We start from the raw sequence: 15,213 nt of genomic DNA on the forward strand, positions 1-15,213 counted from the left end.
ATGCTTACCGGTACTTACAAGCCCCTAACCAACAATGCAGTTTAAAAAAATACGGATAAGAATAAGAAATAAAAGTAACAAGTAATTAAAGAGCAGCAGTAAAATAACAATAGCAAGACTATATACGGGGGGGGGGGGGGTGGGTACCGGTACAGAGTCAATGTGCGGGGGCACCGGTTAGCTGAGGTAATATGCACATGTAGGTAGAGTTATTAAAGTGATAATGCATAGATGATAACAACAGAGAGTAGCAGCGGTGATTACGTTCAAAGTATTGTTTAAAGTATTTTAAAATAGAAGAGATTGCTGTAGTTCAGAGAAGCAGAATGGTCTGAGTCTTGATGGCAGTAGGCTTGGGCTAGCTACTGTAGAATAAGGATCTGAGAGCACGGTCTGATTTAAATGGTCTCATCCCAGCTGATGAGCAGCAGCAACTGCCCCTGCTGCTAAAATGCCATCATGTTTACTCATACATACTTATGAAAGGGTGTTGGCTAGATAACCATGGCTGCCGGTCACTGACACCAACAGCCACATGGTCTGTCTTTTTTCATGGTGACACTATGACACAGCAAAGAGAGAAAAAAGTCCTTATCTCAATTTCTAATCACAAATATTACTACTTAATACTTAACACATAATGGCTTAATATTTACTTAAGTCATTATTAATATTAAAGGCTTAGCTAGTCGTTACTATTAAGATTATATTGATTATATAATCTACTTAAAATGTAATTCAATTGAAAGTCATCTTTTTTCAGAATGTATCTTCTCATTGTTTATTCATGCAGATATAAATGATTGTATATTGGTCTGTAAAATTACTTAAAACAGGATTGGGGATAATTCCATTTCAATTCAGTCAATTCATTAAGTAAACTGAAAATTCCAATGCTATTTATTAAGGACAATTGAAATTGGAATTTCAGTTTACTGTACTTCCTGAATTGACAAAATTGAAATGGAATTGACACCACCCCTGAAATAAGAGAGCACACGTGCATCAGTGTTTGGTGAATGTCTAGATGTGTCTACTGTAGGTATGCTCAGCCAACTGTATGGTGTCCCTTGCTAAAAAGAAGTATGTCAACCTGTATCAGCTAGTTGGCAGTGTATGAAATACCACATGCCACATGCAATCCAAGTAATGGTCCAAGCCAGGTGATACTGTATATTCAAGACATCTTTAGGGGAGCTCTCATCTCTCAGAAGGCAACAGTGCTCTGCTGGCCAGATGAAATCACAACTTAATGGAACCTAAACATAAAGGGACAAATCTACACTTTATAATTGACATCAGGGGTGTATTCATTAGTCGGATTCTGTTGCAAAACATTTTGTCTGTTGCAAAACGTTTTGCAACGGAAACCGTTACTCCAAATAGAAAGCGTTTTGCAACGAAAACAAGTTTCATTCTGTTTGCTCGGTTTGCTTACATTTGATAGCAAGAGTAAACGGTTCCCGTTTCAAATGGAAACATTTTGCAACGGATTCCGACTAATAAATGCACCCCAGTTTACATTTTATTTATTTAACTAGGCAAGTCAGTTAAGAACAAATTCTTATTTACAATGACGGCCTACCCAGGCCAAACCCGGACAAAGTTGGGCCAATTGTGCGCCTCCCAAACACGGCCGGATGTGATACAGCCTGGATTCGAACTAGGAACTGTAGTGACACCTGTTGCCTCTTGCACTGAGATGCAGTGCCTTAGACAGCTGCACCACTCAGGAGCCGACATCAGGTAGGATTCCCCCCAAAGACCTCGCTTCTCAAGTATTGGTATCTCAAGTATGTGTATTAAGAGTAGAGATATTTATGGTATGTAAAACCCAGCAGTGCAATATAGAAATCCTACAGAAAACACAAATAGAAACAACAGTTTCATTTCCGAACCATCTTAAATACAGTTATATATTGATAAAAGTATGTTTAATGAAAGTTTCAAATTGCCATAGAGGCCAAAACAGATCATGTCTCGGGCATAAAGGGTGGTTTGAGTAAAAATAGAGTAGCATGAATAGATTTGGAACAGAACACTGATAAATCTAGATTTGTGTGTGAACTTTAGACTAGTACCAACCATACCTCTAGGCCTGCATATGTCATGCAGATAATAATTCTTACGTCCAGGTGATCTCTAATTAATAAGGGAGACCTCCTGGTCCCTTGTCTGACTGAGGGCCCTGGTATTGAGGACTCTTTTATTTGGGTTACCCTTCTACAGCTGATACGAGAGGAATCTGCCCTCCTGACTGGAGTGACATGAGACAAATGGCAGAGAGGGAGGGAGGGAGGGGGAAAATGTAACTTTGAATAGAGGCCCTCTAGAGACAAAGATCACAGTCCCAGAGCTAAATTTAGACCCGGGACAGCTGTGCTATGCTATGGTGCTAGGCCAGACAATAAAAAGCCCCAGCAACTACAAAATCCTAAAGCCCCAACACAAATGAATACTTGAGCTCTTGATCTGGGGCCTGGGTTATATACGTTGGGATGAATAACCAAGACTAACAGTCTTATTGAGATAAAGCCAAAGGGTTGTTTCACCGTCCGACCTCAATGATCTCCTCCTTGAAGCAGTGTGTGTGTGTGTGTGTGTGTGTGTGTGTGTGTGTGTGTGTGTGTGTGTGTGTGTGTGTGTGTGTGTGTGTGTGTGTGTACGTGCATGAGAGAGGGTTTCACCTCAGTGATCTCCTCCTTGAAGACACAGTAGTGCAGGTTGCTGGTGAGGCTCTCTTCACACCTGTTGGCCTCAGCGCTCCAGTTCACACAACCTCTCTCCAGTCTCTCCAGACGCTCCTGCAGACGCCACACTGTAAACCCTGAGGCATGCTGGGACGGAAGGTGAGAGAAGTTCTGTATCATAAGATAATGAGCATGTAATGTAACTAGATCTTCAAAAGCATACTAATATTTGTTAGTGTGCATGTAAATTTTTAAAAAAATAAGTAAAGTAATACAGCACTTGGAACAAGGGGAGTGCAAACACAATGAAAAAAAAAACTCTCAGGGTCAAGACGAACAAACAAACAGTGGTGAATGTTGAGGTGTTGCCTTCCAGTCTCACCGACTGCTGGACAGTGTTGCTGATGTCTCCTCCCAGAGAGATAGCCAGGTTGTACAGGTGTCTGATGTGGCTCTGTCTGTCCTGGTGTTGGATCAGCTGGATCTTAGCCTGGCTCGTCTCGCTGAATCCTGTCACAGGCTCCGACGTTAACAGCTTATCCAGCTGGGGACACAACAGTTAACCAATTAGGAGGCTGTTTATTGAACGGTTATCCAATTAGGTGGCTGTTTATTTGTTGCTATGATCAGTATCTATGTGAATGTTTGATGATGTTTGCATATCACCAGGTGGTCAAGATTTCGAATAACCGAGTAATGCAGCCTTATATTCAATTAGTGTTCTATTAGTGTGTTCTGGGGTATCTTGTCTAGGAAACCCCCTGAGCTCATAGAAGGCTGATTTATTCTCTTGGATTCAATCTAGACTTTGCTTGTGTAATGATGCCGTTATTCATTAAATAGGTGTTTATTTAACTTCATTTCTCAAATCAAATAGATTTTTCACGTGCCGAATACAACGGGTGTAGACTTAACCGTGAAAGGAATGCTTGCTTACTAGCCCTTCCCAAAAATAGTAACACAAGAGGAATAAAATACACAAGAATGGAGCTATATTCAGAGAGATACATTACCTAGTCAATGTGCAGAGGTACATGGTATTTGAGGTAGATATGTACATGAAAGGTAAAGTGACTAGGCATCACGGTAGATAACAATATGAGTAAAATAAAGAACAGAGTAGCAGCAGCATATGATGAGTGTGTTGTGTTTGAATGTGTGTGTGTGTATTTGTGTTTGTGTTGTCGGTATGCATGTGTGTGCAAATGTGCTTATGTAGTGTATGTGAATGCGTATGGGTTTTGTGTGAGAGTGTCAGTGTAGTGTGTGTGTGAGTATATATATTGTGTGTATACAGTATATAGTCTTGTGAGTGTGCATAAAGTCAGTGCAAGACAGTTAGTCAGTGCAGATCTGGGTAAACACTAATTAACTATTTAGTAGTCTTGTGGCTTGGGAGTAGAAGCTGTCTCGGAGCCTGTTGGTCTGAGAGCCAATGTCCCGGTACTGTTTGCCAGACGGTAGCTGAGGGAATAGTTTTGGGTGGCTGGAGTCTTTGGCAATTTTTCAGGCATTCCTCTGACACCACCTGATATAGAGGTCCTGGACGGCAGGGAGCTCGGCCTCAGTGATGTACTGGGCTGTCCACACCACCCTCTGTAGCACTTTGCGGGCGAGCGTGGTGCATTAGCCATACCAAGCGGTGATACAGCCAGTTAAGATGCTCTCGATGGTGCAGCTATAGAACTTTTTGAGGATCCGAAGGCCCATGCCAAATCTTTTCAGCCTTCTGAGTGGGAAGAGGCACTGTTGTGCCGACCCGCTCCACTACAGCCCTGTCGATGTGATGGGGGCGTACTCACCCCTCTTTCTCCTGTAGTCCACGATCAGCTCCTTGGTCTTACAGACGTTTGGGGAAAAGTTGTTGTCATGGCACCTCACTGCCAAGTGTCTGAGCTCCTCCCTGTAGGCTGTGTCATCGCCATCGGTGATCAGGCCTACCACTGTTGTGTTGTTAGCAAACTTGATAATGGTGTTGGAGTCGTGGGTGGACACAGTTGTGGGTGAACAGGGAGTACAAGAGGGGACTAAGCACACACCCTTGAGCATCCCCCATGTTGAGGGTCAGCATGGCGGAGGTGTTGTTTCCTACCCTCACCACCTGGGGCCGTTCTGTCAGGAAGTCCAGGATCCAGTTACAGAGGGAGATGTTCACTCCCAGGGTCCCCAGCTTGGTAATGAGCATGGAAGGGACTATGGTGTTAAATGCTGAGGAGTGGTCTATGAACAGCACTCTCACATAGTTATTTCCCCTCTTGTCCAGGTGGGAGAGGCCATCTGTGGATCTTTTGGGTGGTGTGCGGATTGGAGTGGGTCCAGGGTGTCTGGGATGATAGTGTTGATGTGTGTCATGACCAGCCTTTGAAAGCACTTCATAATTACAGATGTGAATGCCACATGGCGATTTAGGCAGGAACAGGGACAAAAATTGTCAAATTGAAACATGTTGTAATTACAGACTGGGACACGAAGAGATTGAACATTTGAATGCTGGTCTGCATATGCTTTGAGAACACGCCTTCACATTCATATGAGTCAATGTATCAACCATAAAGACATGGTTAGTATTTGACTGCCAGGCGTAGTGTAGTGTGGATGGAGCATGCAAAGTATCAATCTCTTATGGTACATTTTAGTCAGAAAAGGTCTGCGAGGTACTGTATCTCCAGCGTATCTCTAAATTAATATCCTGTGTTCTTCGGTTTATACAGCAAAGCTAGATAGGTAACTAACTATCTGATAGTTACAGTATTTTATATGACATTTAAAGCTGAAAAGGCCTATGAAGGGAAGAGAACTTTGATCTAAACTGATCCCATGTGTTCTCTCAAACACACAGCAAAGATAGTTTCCCTGCCAGAGACAGACACAATGGCTCTGAAGAGACTACAGCTAAGATAACATCCTCCCTGATATTTACAGTGTGTAGACTTTGGGGTGTCCCAAATATCACCCTATTCCCTATATTGTGCACTACTTTATATAGTGCACTCTGTGGGCCCTGGTTAAAAGTAGTGCACTATTCAGTAGGGAATAGGGTGCCATTTGGGGTGCATGCCACACCCTTAGACTATGTGTTGTTACCTCCTCATAAAGCTGGTGGAACTTCACAGCCATCTTGAGGACAGACTCGTACTCTTTGATGTTATCTTTCACTCTCTGATGAAGGTGAAGCATCTCTGTGACCTTCTCACTCTTCTCTTTGATAGGAATTCCTTTCAATGCCAACAGTTCTGATGTCTTCACCATGTATTCTACCTCCGCATTCAGTTGCTACAGGGACATACATTACATAGAGAATAATTATGCATATTTACTTATAGGATATCATATAATGGGCCAGATCAAAGAACGAAGGGAGATGACACAAATGTAAAAAGATTCAGGCATGGTGTCAAGCTACTTAGAGCCACCGTATAGATACTGTACTATCAAGCAGTCTAAATGTATTCTGACTTACACTTAAGACTATATAATTCTATTGGTACTCATAAAACCATTGTGTTCTGTAAAAAAATATATACATAATAATGTTGTGATTTATTCTACCTATATGACAGGTCAATGGGCTATAGTTCTTACCAGGAAGTGGGGCTTATCTAGGCTAAAGTTCTCCAGTAGCTTTGACACAGTCTTAAGGTCACTTCCCAGATCTACTTTAGAAGTCGGGACAAGAACCTCCTCCACACTCTTCAAGTCATGAACAGTCTGTAAAAAACACATTTAAAAAAACAGAAAAAGAAAAAAAAAAGAACCCCCCTGTTCTGACATTGTATTCAGGGGGTCTTACTAATTCATGAGATTGCACTTGATGATACATTAAGAATACATTGGTTGGGATTCAGGAATTTGTAATGGATATACATTATCTACTTCTTTTTACTTTACCTTTTTCAATTGTTCTTTGTATTTCTTCCACTGTTTCTTGATGGACTTCACCTGACTGACATGGAGCTGCCAGGAGGTCCAGAGGTCCGACAGGTCCATCTTCTTCTTGTTCAGCTCCTCCATGGTCTTCTCCACCACACCGATGGCTACCCTCACATTCAGGTTCAGGTCCTCACTCACCTGACGATGCCAGCATAAAGAATCCATTGCTATCAGGTACTGGGTCTTGTCTGTATCCTACAGCCCTCATATATGAAGCACCACTGGATGTTGGTCTAACCATTCTCCCTCTTGTTTGAATTACAGTAATAAATGGTTCTGTTTGTCTATATGCGTACAGACAGTGACCTGTTAAGTGCAATTTATTCCAAAGATAATTACACAGCAATAATAAATGGGTTTTCCAACTTCTACTAGATACGTATAATCAATACATCTAAAATTGGCAAATGTCAGGCTGCCAAAACTGTTGCATGAATAATAGCATTTGAAGAAGCTGAGTCCTAACAATTTCTCGAACCAGGTAATAATGTCTAACCATGTTAGATGAATTGATGTAGTTGTTTCCCAGGTCCTGCATGGCAAGGAAGCGTTCCAACATGGACTGCCACTTAGCATCTGCGATCTCCTTCGACGTGACGCTACTCTCCTTGTTCTCCTCCTCCTCTGGCTTCCAGTTATAGCTCTCATGTAGACTCTGCATCTGCTCCTCCACCTAAAACACCATAGGAGTTACAACTCTATTCAGTACAATGTCACTGTTATTCTGTTATTCACATTTCAGTTCAAATACATACAGAATAAGGATGTTCAGTCAGTCAAGATACCACTGTGTCACCTACCACTGTAAAACATTAACATACACATTTCAACTTACACATTTCAAAAAAATATACTGCTCAAAGAAATAAAGGGAACACTTAAACAACACATCCTAGATCTGAATGAAAGAAATAATCTTATTAAATACTTTTTTCTTTACATAGTTAAATGTGCTGACAACAAAATCACAAAAATAATCAATGGAAATCCAATTTATCAACCCATGTAGGTCTGGATTTGGAGTCACACTCAAAATTAAAGTGGAAAACCACACTACAGGCTGATCCAACTTTGATGTAATGTCCTTAAAACAAGTCAAAATGAGGCTCAGCAGTGTGTGTGGCCTCCACGTGCCCGTATGACCTCCATACAATGCCTGGGCATGCTCCTGATGAGGTGGCGGATGGTCTCCTGAGGGATCTCCTCCCAGACCTGGACTAAAGCATCCGCCAACTCCTGGACAGTCTGTGGTGCAACGTGGCGTTGGTGGATGGAGCGAGACATGATGTCCCAGATGTGCTCAATTGGATTCAGGTCTGGGGAACGGGCGGGCCAGTCCATAGCATCAATGCCTTCCTCTTGCAGGAACTGCTGACACACTCCAGCCACATGAGGTCTAGCATTGTCTTGCATTAGGAGGAACCCAGGGCCAACCGCACCAGCATATGGTCTCACAAGGGGTCTGAGGATCTCATCTCGGTACCTAATGGCAGTCAGGCTACCTCTGGCGAGCACATGGAGGGCTGTGCGGCCCCCCAAAGAAATGCCACCCCACACCATGACTGGCCCACCGCCAAACCGGTCATGCTGGAGGATGTTGCAGGCAGCAGAACGTTCTCCACGGCGTCTCCAGACTCTGTCACGTCTGTCACGTGCTCAGTGTGAACCTGCTTTCATCTGTGAAGAGCACAGGGCGCCAGTGGCAAATTTGCCAATCTTGGTGTTCTCTGGCAAATGCCAAACATTCTGCACGGTGTTGGGCTGTAAGCACAACCCCCACCTGTGGACGTCGGGCCCTCATGCCACCCTCATGGAGTCTGTTTCTGACCATTTGAGCAGACACATGCACATTTGTGGCCTGCTGGAGGTCATTTTGCAGGGCTCTGGCAGTGCTCCTCTTGCTCCTCCTTGCACAAAGGCGGAGGTAGCGGTCCTGCTGCTGGGTTGTTGCCCTCCTACGGCCTCCTCCACGTCTCCTGATGTACTGGCCTGTCTCCTGGTAGCGCCTCCATGCTCTGGACATTACGCTGACAGACACAGCAAACCTTCTTGCCACAGCTCGCATTGATGTGCCATCCTGGATGAGCTGCACTACCTGAGCCACTTGTGTGGGTTGTAGACTCCGTCTCATGCTACCACTAGAGTGAAAGCACCGCCAGCATTCAAAATTGACCAAAACATCAGCCAGGAAGCATAGGAACTGAGAAGTGGTCTGTGGTCCCCACCTGCAGAACCACTCCTTTATTGGGGGTGTCTTGCTAATTGCCTATAATTTCCACCTGTTGTCTATTCCATTTGCACAACAGCATGTGAAATTTATTGTCAATCAGTGTTGCTTCCTAAGTGGACAGTTTGATTTCATAGAAGTGTGATTGACTTGGAGTTACATTGTGTTGTTTAAGTGTTCCCTTTATTTTTTTGAGCAGTGTATAATGTAAGACAAAATAACCTCCTCAGCAATTCGCAAGAAGCCCACGTATGGTCGGATATTGTCGATGCGGGATGTGATGTTTCTGGTGACTGTCTTCAGCTCCTCCTCTAACAGTGATGCTTTGTTGGAGAACTCAGTGGCTTCAGGACACTCCAGTGTTTTCAGTTCCGTTATCTGTTCTGCCATGGCCTCTGCCTCACTGGCTGTTTCCTGAGAACCAAATGACCAGGATTGAGAAGCTCGATAGTATCACACATATACAGTACCTGTCAAAAGTTTGGACACACCTACTCATTCAAGGGTTTTTCTTTATTTGTACAATTTTCTACATTGTAGAGTAAAATAACACAAGTGGAATCATGTAGTTACCAAAAAAGTGTTAAACAAATCTAAATATATTTTATATTTGAGATTCTTCAAAGTAGCCATCCTTTACCTTGATGACAGCTTCACACACTCTTGGCATTCTCTCAACCAGCTTCACCTGGAATGCTTTTCCAACCATCTTGAAGGAGTTCCCACATATTCTGAGCACTTGCTGGCTGCTTTTCCTTCACTCTGCGGTCCAACTCATCCCAAACCATATCAATTGGGTTGAGGTCGGGTGATTGTGGAGGCCAGATCATCTGATGCAACACTTCATCACTCTCCTTCTTGGTCAAATAGCCCTTACACAGCCTGGAGGTGTGTTGGGTCGTTGTCCTGTTGAAAAACAAATTATAGTCCCACTAAGCGCAAACCAGACAGGATGGCGTATCGCTGCAGAATGCTGTGGTAGCCATGATGGTTAAGTGTGCCTTGAATTCTAAATAAATCACTGACAGTGTCACCAGCAAAGCACCAACACACCATCACACCTCCTCCTCCGTGCTTCACGGTCGGAACCACACATGCGGAGATCATCTGTTCACCTACTCTGCGTCTCACAAAGACACGGCGGTTGGAACCAAAAATCTCAAATTTAGACTCATCAGACCAAAGGACAGATTTCCAATGGTCTAATGTCCATTGCTTGTGTTTCTTGGCACAAGCAAGTCTCTTCTTATTATTGGCATCCTTTAATAGTGGTTTCTTTGCAGCAATTCGACCATGAATGACTCTATTCACACAGTCTCCTCTGAACAGTTGATGTTGAGATGTGTCTGTTACTTGAACTCTGTGAAGCATTTATTTGGGCTGCATTTTCTGAGGCTGGTAACTCTAATGAACATATCCTCTGCAGCAGAGGTAACTCTGGGACTTCCTTTCCTGTGGCGGTCCTCATGGGAGCCAGTTTCGTCATAGCACTTGATGATTTTTGCGACTGCACCTTAAGACATTTTCAAAGTTCTTGAAATGTTCCTCATTGACTGACCTTAATGGCTTAAAGTAATGATGGACTGTTGTTTCTCTTTGCTTATATGAGCTGTTCTTGCCATAATATGGACTTATGGGCTATCTTCTGTATATCACCCCTACCTTGTCACAACACTGCTGATTGGCTCAAACTCATTAAGAAGGAAAGAAATTCCACAAATGAACTTTTAACAAGGTACACCTGTTAATGGAAATGCATTCCAGGTGACTACCTCATGAAGCTGGTTGAGAGAATGCCAAGATTGTGCAAAGCTGTCATCAAGGCAAAGGGTGGCTACTTTGAAGAATATTTCATATAAAATATATTTGGATTTGTTTAGCACTGTTTTGGTTACTACATGATTCCAGATGAGATATTTCACAGTTTTGATGTCTTCACTATTATTCTACAATGTAGAAAATAGTAAAAAATAAAGAAAAACCCTTGAATGAGTAGGTGTGTCCAAAGGTTTTACTGGTACAGTACTTCAGTACAGTACAAGACAGAGGTAGGTCCATTTGAATTCATTCAGTTCAGGAAGTTAACTGAAGTTCCTGAGTTTAAATGGAATTGACCCCAACCTTGGTACAAGATATGTAAATGAACAAAGGGGACATACATTTGAATTAGGTTGAGTAAATGCACAGGTGCTATCCCTGACTACCTGTGTTTGTGAGGAGAGTTCCAGGTGTTTGTTGAGCATGTCTTCAGACTGGGAGAGCAGGGAGCCTGGCTCAGTGTTTCTGGAGAGGACACAGTTGCTGCTCTTTAGCCACACCGAGATCTGGGACAGAAAAACATGAATTTTACTTAACTTTATTAGTTCCACAATTTTTGTAATGTTTTATTTCACCTTTATTTAACCAGGTAGGCCAGTTGAGAACAAGTTCTCATTAACAACTGCGACCAGGCCAAGATAAAGCAAAGCAGTGCGACACAAACAACAACACAGAGTTACACATAGAATAAACAAACGTACAGTCAATAACACAATAGAAAAGTCTATATACAGTATGTACAAATTAAGTAAGATTAGGGTGGTAAGGCAATAAATAGGCCGTAGTGGCGAAATAAATTACAATTTAGCAATAAAAAACTGGAGTGATAGATGTGCAGAAGATGAATGTGCAAGTAGAGACACGGGTGCAAAGGAGCAGAAAAATAAGTAGCAATATGGGGATGAGGTAGTTTTACAGATGGGCTATTTTCAGATGGACTATGTACAGGTGCAATGATCTGTAAGCTGCTCTGACAGCTGATGCTTAAAGTTAGTGAGGGAGATATGAGTCTCCAGCTTCAGTGATTTTTGTAGTTCGTTCCAGTCATTGGCAGCAGAGAACTGGAAGGAAAGGCGGACCAAAGGAAGAATTGGCTTTGGGGGTGACCAGTGAAATATACCTGCTGGATCGCGTGCTATGGGTGGGTGCTGCTATGGTGACCAGTGAGCTGAGATAAGGCGAGGCTTTACCTAGCAAAGACTTGTAGATGACCTGGAGCCAGCGGGTTTGGCAAATAAAATATGAAGCGAGGGCCAGCCAACGAGAGCATACAGATCACAGTGGTGGGTAGTATATGGGGCTTTGGTGACAAAACGGATGGCACTGTGATAGACTGCATCCAATTTGCTGAGTAGAGTGAGGCTATTTTGTAAATGACATTGCCGAAGTCAAGGATCGGTAGGATAGTCAGTTTTACGAGGGCATGTTTGGCAGCATGAGTGAAGGATGCTTTGTTGCGAAATAGGAAGCCGATTCTAGATTTCATTTTGGATTGGAGATGCTTATTGTGAGTCTGGAAGGAGAGTTTACAGTCTAACCAGACACCTAGGTATTTGTAGTTGTCCACATATTCTAAGTCAGAACCGCCCAGAGTAGTGATGCTAGTCGCGCGGGCAGGCAGGTGTTGGCAGCGATCGGTTGAAGACCATGCATTTAGTTTTACTTGCATTTAAGAGCAGTTGGAGGCCACGGAAGGAGTGTTGTATGGCATTGAAGCTCGTCTGGAGGTTAGTTTACACAGTGTCCAAAGAAGGTCTAGAAGTATACAAAATGGTGTCGTCTGCGTAGAGGTGGATCAGAGATTCACCAGCAGCAAGAGCGACATCATTGATGTATACAGAGAAAAGAGTCGGCCCGAGAATTGAACCCTGTGGTATCCCCATAGAGACTGCCAGAGGTCCGGACATCAGGCCCTCAGATTTGACACACTGAACTCTATCAGAGAAGTAGTTGGTGAACCAGGCGAGGCAGTCATTTGAGAGACCAAGGCTGTTGAGTCTGCCAATAAGAATGCTGTGATTGACAGAGTCGAAAGGCCTGGCCAGGTCGATGAATACGGCTGCACAGTATTGTCTTTTATCGATGGCGGTTATGATGTCGTTTAGGACCTTGAGCGTGGCTGACATGCACCCATGACCAGCTTGGAAACCAGATTGCATAGCGGAGAAGGTGCGGTGGGATACGAAACAATTCAGTCAAATGCAGTTAACTGAAATAGATGGAAATGTACACACATATAAAAGCATTGGCAGTTGACTGTAGGCTGTCAACTAGCCTCACAATACGACTGAAAATGACCAATCTGACTTTAGATCTTTTTAACTCAAAACTTTTGTGTACCTTTCCTATTGACGGTAAATGATATGCAATCATCTAACTTGCACATGCTTATTTCAACTCTGAATCAGGCCCAATGAGACTAGCAGTGGGCTTACACATCAATAGGAGTGCGATAAAAAAGATAGCTAAAGTTTAGCCCCAAATGGCACTCTATTCCCTATATTGTGCACTACATTTAACCAGAGCCCTAAGGGTCCTGGTCAAAAGTAGTGCACTATCGAGGGAATAGGCTGTGCCATTTGGGACACAGCCTAAGGCTTGTGTGTACCTTGTCTATGAGGTCTTCACATGTGGACACCAGCTGCTGTCTCTTGGCTGCCAGTGCTCGGTGGGCGTGGCATTCCCGGCTCAGAGTATCAACCCGGTCTCTCACATATCCCAGCATCCTTTTCACCCCTTCCACTTGGGTACTAGAAATACAGTAAGAGCCATATATGCTGTCAAATGCTCCATGTAGTAATAATAATATCTGCATTCTTGATCGATCCATCCATCTATCAAAATAAAGGCATATTATGCACACACTGCATCACATAGTTTAACAAGCATATTTAAAATCTAAGTTTTGCTACACCAGCAATAAGCAGGCTGTGGTGATACTTGACCACCGCAGGTTTTAAACTTGACTAGGGTGGCAGTAAGGTTTTGAGTCTGAGGACTGAGGATGTCCTAATATGGATGCCGTGCAGTTTACCTCTGTGGGTCAACCTTCTGCAGTATGAGCTGTCCTCTCTGAAGAGGGTCGGTGGCTGACTCTTTAATGCTTCGCAGCAGCTCCTCATGCTTTTTGGCCAACTTAGGCAACCGTAGTGTCTGGCTCTTCAACCCCTTTAGTTTACTCTCAACAGTTCCCAGGACCCCAAAAGCCTGACATAAACAGAAATGAGAGGATAGGACATTATTCATAAAAGTAATCATGTAAACATGATAGATAGTTTAACGGAAGTCCTGAGTAAATGTAATATTGCTCCTTATAATAAAAATAAAAATGTATGATGCAGTAGATGGCACAAATTTGCCCTTAATGTCCACTTGAGGGCAGCATATTCAAATCAAATTCAAGTCACTAGTTCACTATGCTGTGTAAGGACTTCAAAGCTTAGTGCTTCAATAATAATTACACTCTTCGCATATTTGTCGGGCACATGATTGGTACAGTAAATACCTTGTTGGCACTGCTAAAGAACACATTGCTTTCCTGAATGTGATATCTACGGTTACATAGCTACCTCATTGGTACTGCTATAGAAGGCGGCACATGATATGTACAGCAGGTTGTGTGAGAGCGTAATGCATTGGCAGTAGCTGGTCTGTTTTCCTTGTTTTAACTTTTTACTGCAATGGGTTAAATCAATAGTGTTTCTTGGTGTCCTTAAACAAATCTACTATGAAACAAAAGTATACACCTCACATACAGTACCAGGCAAAGGTTTGGACACACCTACTCATTCAAGAGTTTTTCTTTGTTTCTACATTGTAGAATAATAGTGAAGACATCAAAACTATGAAACAACACATATGTAACTATGAAACACACATGTAGTAACCAAAAAAGTGTTAAACAAATCCAAATATATTTTATATTAAATATTCTTCAAAGTAGCCACCCTTTGCCATGATGACAGCTTTGCACGGTCTTGGCATTCTCTCAAACAGCTTCATGAGGTAGTCACCTGGAATGCATTTCCATTAACAGGTGTGCCTTGTTAAAAGTTAATTTGTAGAATTTCTTTCCTTCTTAATGCATTTGAGCCAATCAGCTGTGTTGTGACAAGGTAGGAGTGATATACAGAAGATAGCCCTATTTGGTAAAAGACCAAGTCCATATTATGGCAAGAACAGCTCAAATAAGCAAAGAGAAACAACAGTCCATCATTACTTTAAAACACGGAGGTCAGTCAATGAGGAACATTTCAAGAACTTTGAAAGTTCTTTCAAGTGCAGTCGCAAAAACCATCAAGCGCCATGCTGAAACTGCCTCTCATGAGGACCGCCACAGGAAATGAAGACCCAGAGTTACCTCTGCTGCAGAGGATAAGTTCATTAAAGTTACCTGCCTCAGAAATTCTCAGCCCAAATAAATGCTTCACAGAGTTCAAGTAATAGACACATCTCAACATCAACTGTTCAGAGGAGACTGTGTGAATCAGGCCTTCATGGTCAAATTGCTGCAAACAAAACACTACTAAAGGAGACCAATAAGAAGAA

General features: G+C 42.8%; 1 protein-coding gene across 1 annotated transcript in view; it reads right to left on the bottom strand.

Moving 5' to 3' along the window:
- Positions 1-15,213, bottom strand: part of LOC106586458 (coiled-coil domain-containing protein 141) — a 47,851-nt gene that overhangs the window by 8,248 nt on the left and 24,390 nt on the right. The window contains exons 8-17 of the mRNA XM_014173799.2: positions 13,700-13,872; positions 13,274-13,415; positions 11,052-11,171; positions 9,070-9,261; positions 7,117-7,293; positions 6,579-6,758; positions 6,273-6,398; positions 5,775-5,963; positions 3,073-3,234; positions 2,688-2,837 (exon numbers count right to left, since the gene is read on the bottom strand). Coding sequence (XP_014029274.1) covers positions 2,688-2,837; positions 3,073-3,234; positions 5,775-5,963; positions 6,273-6,398; positions 6,579-6,758; positions 7,117-7,293; positions 9,070-9,261; positions 11,052-11,171; positions 13,274-13,415; positions 13,700-13,872 — 1,611 coding nt within the window. The remainder of the gene's footprint in view (positions 1-2,687; positions 2,838-3,072; positions 3,235-5,774; positions 5,964-6,272; positions 6,399-6,578; positions 6,759-7,116; positions 7,294-9,069; positions 9,262-11,051; positions 11,172-13,273; positions 13,416-13,699; positions 13,873-15,213) is intronic.

The sequence above is a fragment of the Salmo salar genome, chromosome ssa25 (assembly GCF_905237065.1).
Source record: "Salmo salar chromosome ssa25, Ssal_v3.1, whole genome shotgun sequence".
Taxonomy (NCBI): Eukaryota; Metazoa; Chordata; class Actinopteri; order Salmoniformes; family Salmonidae; genus Salmo; species Salmo salar.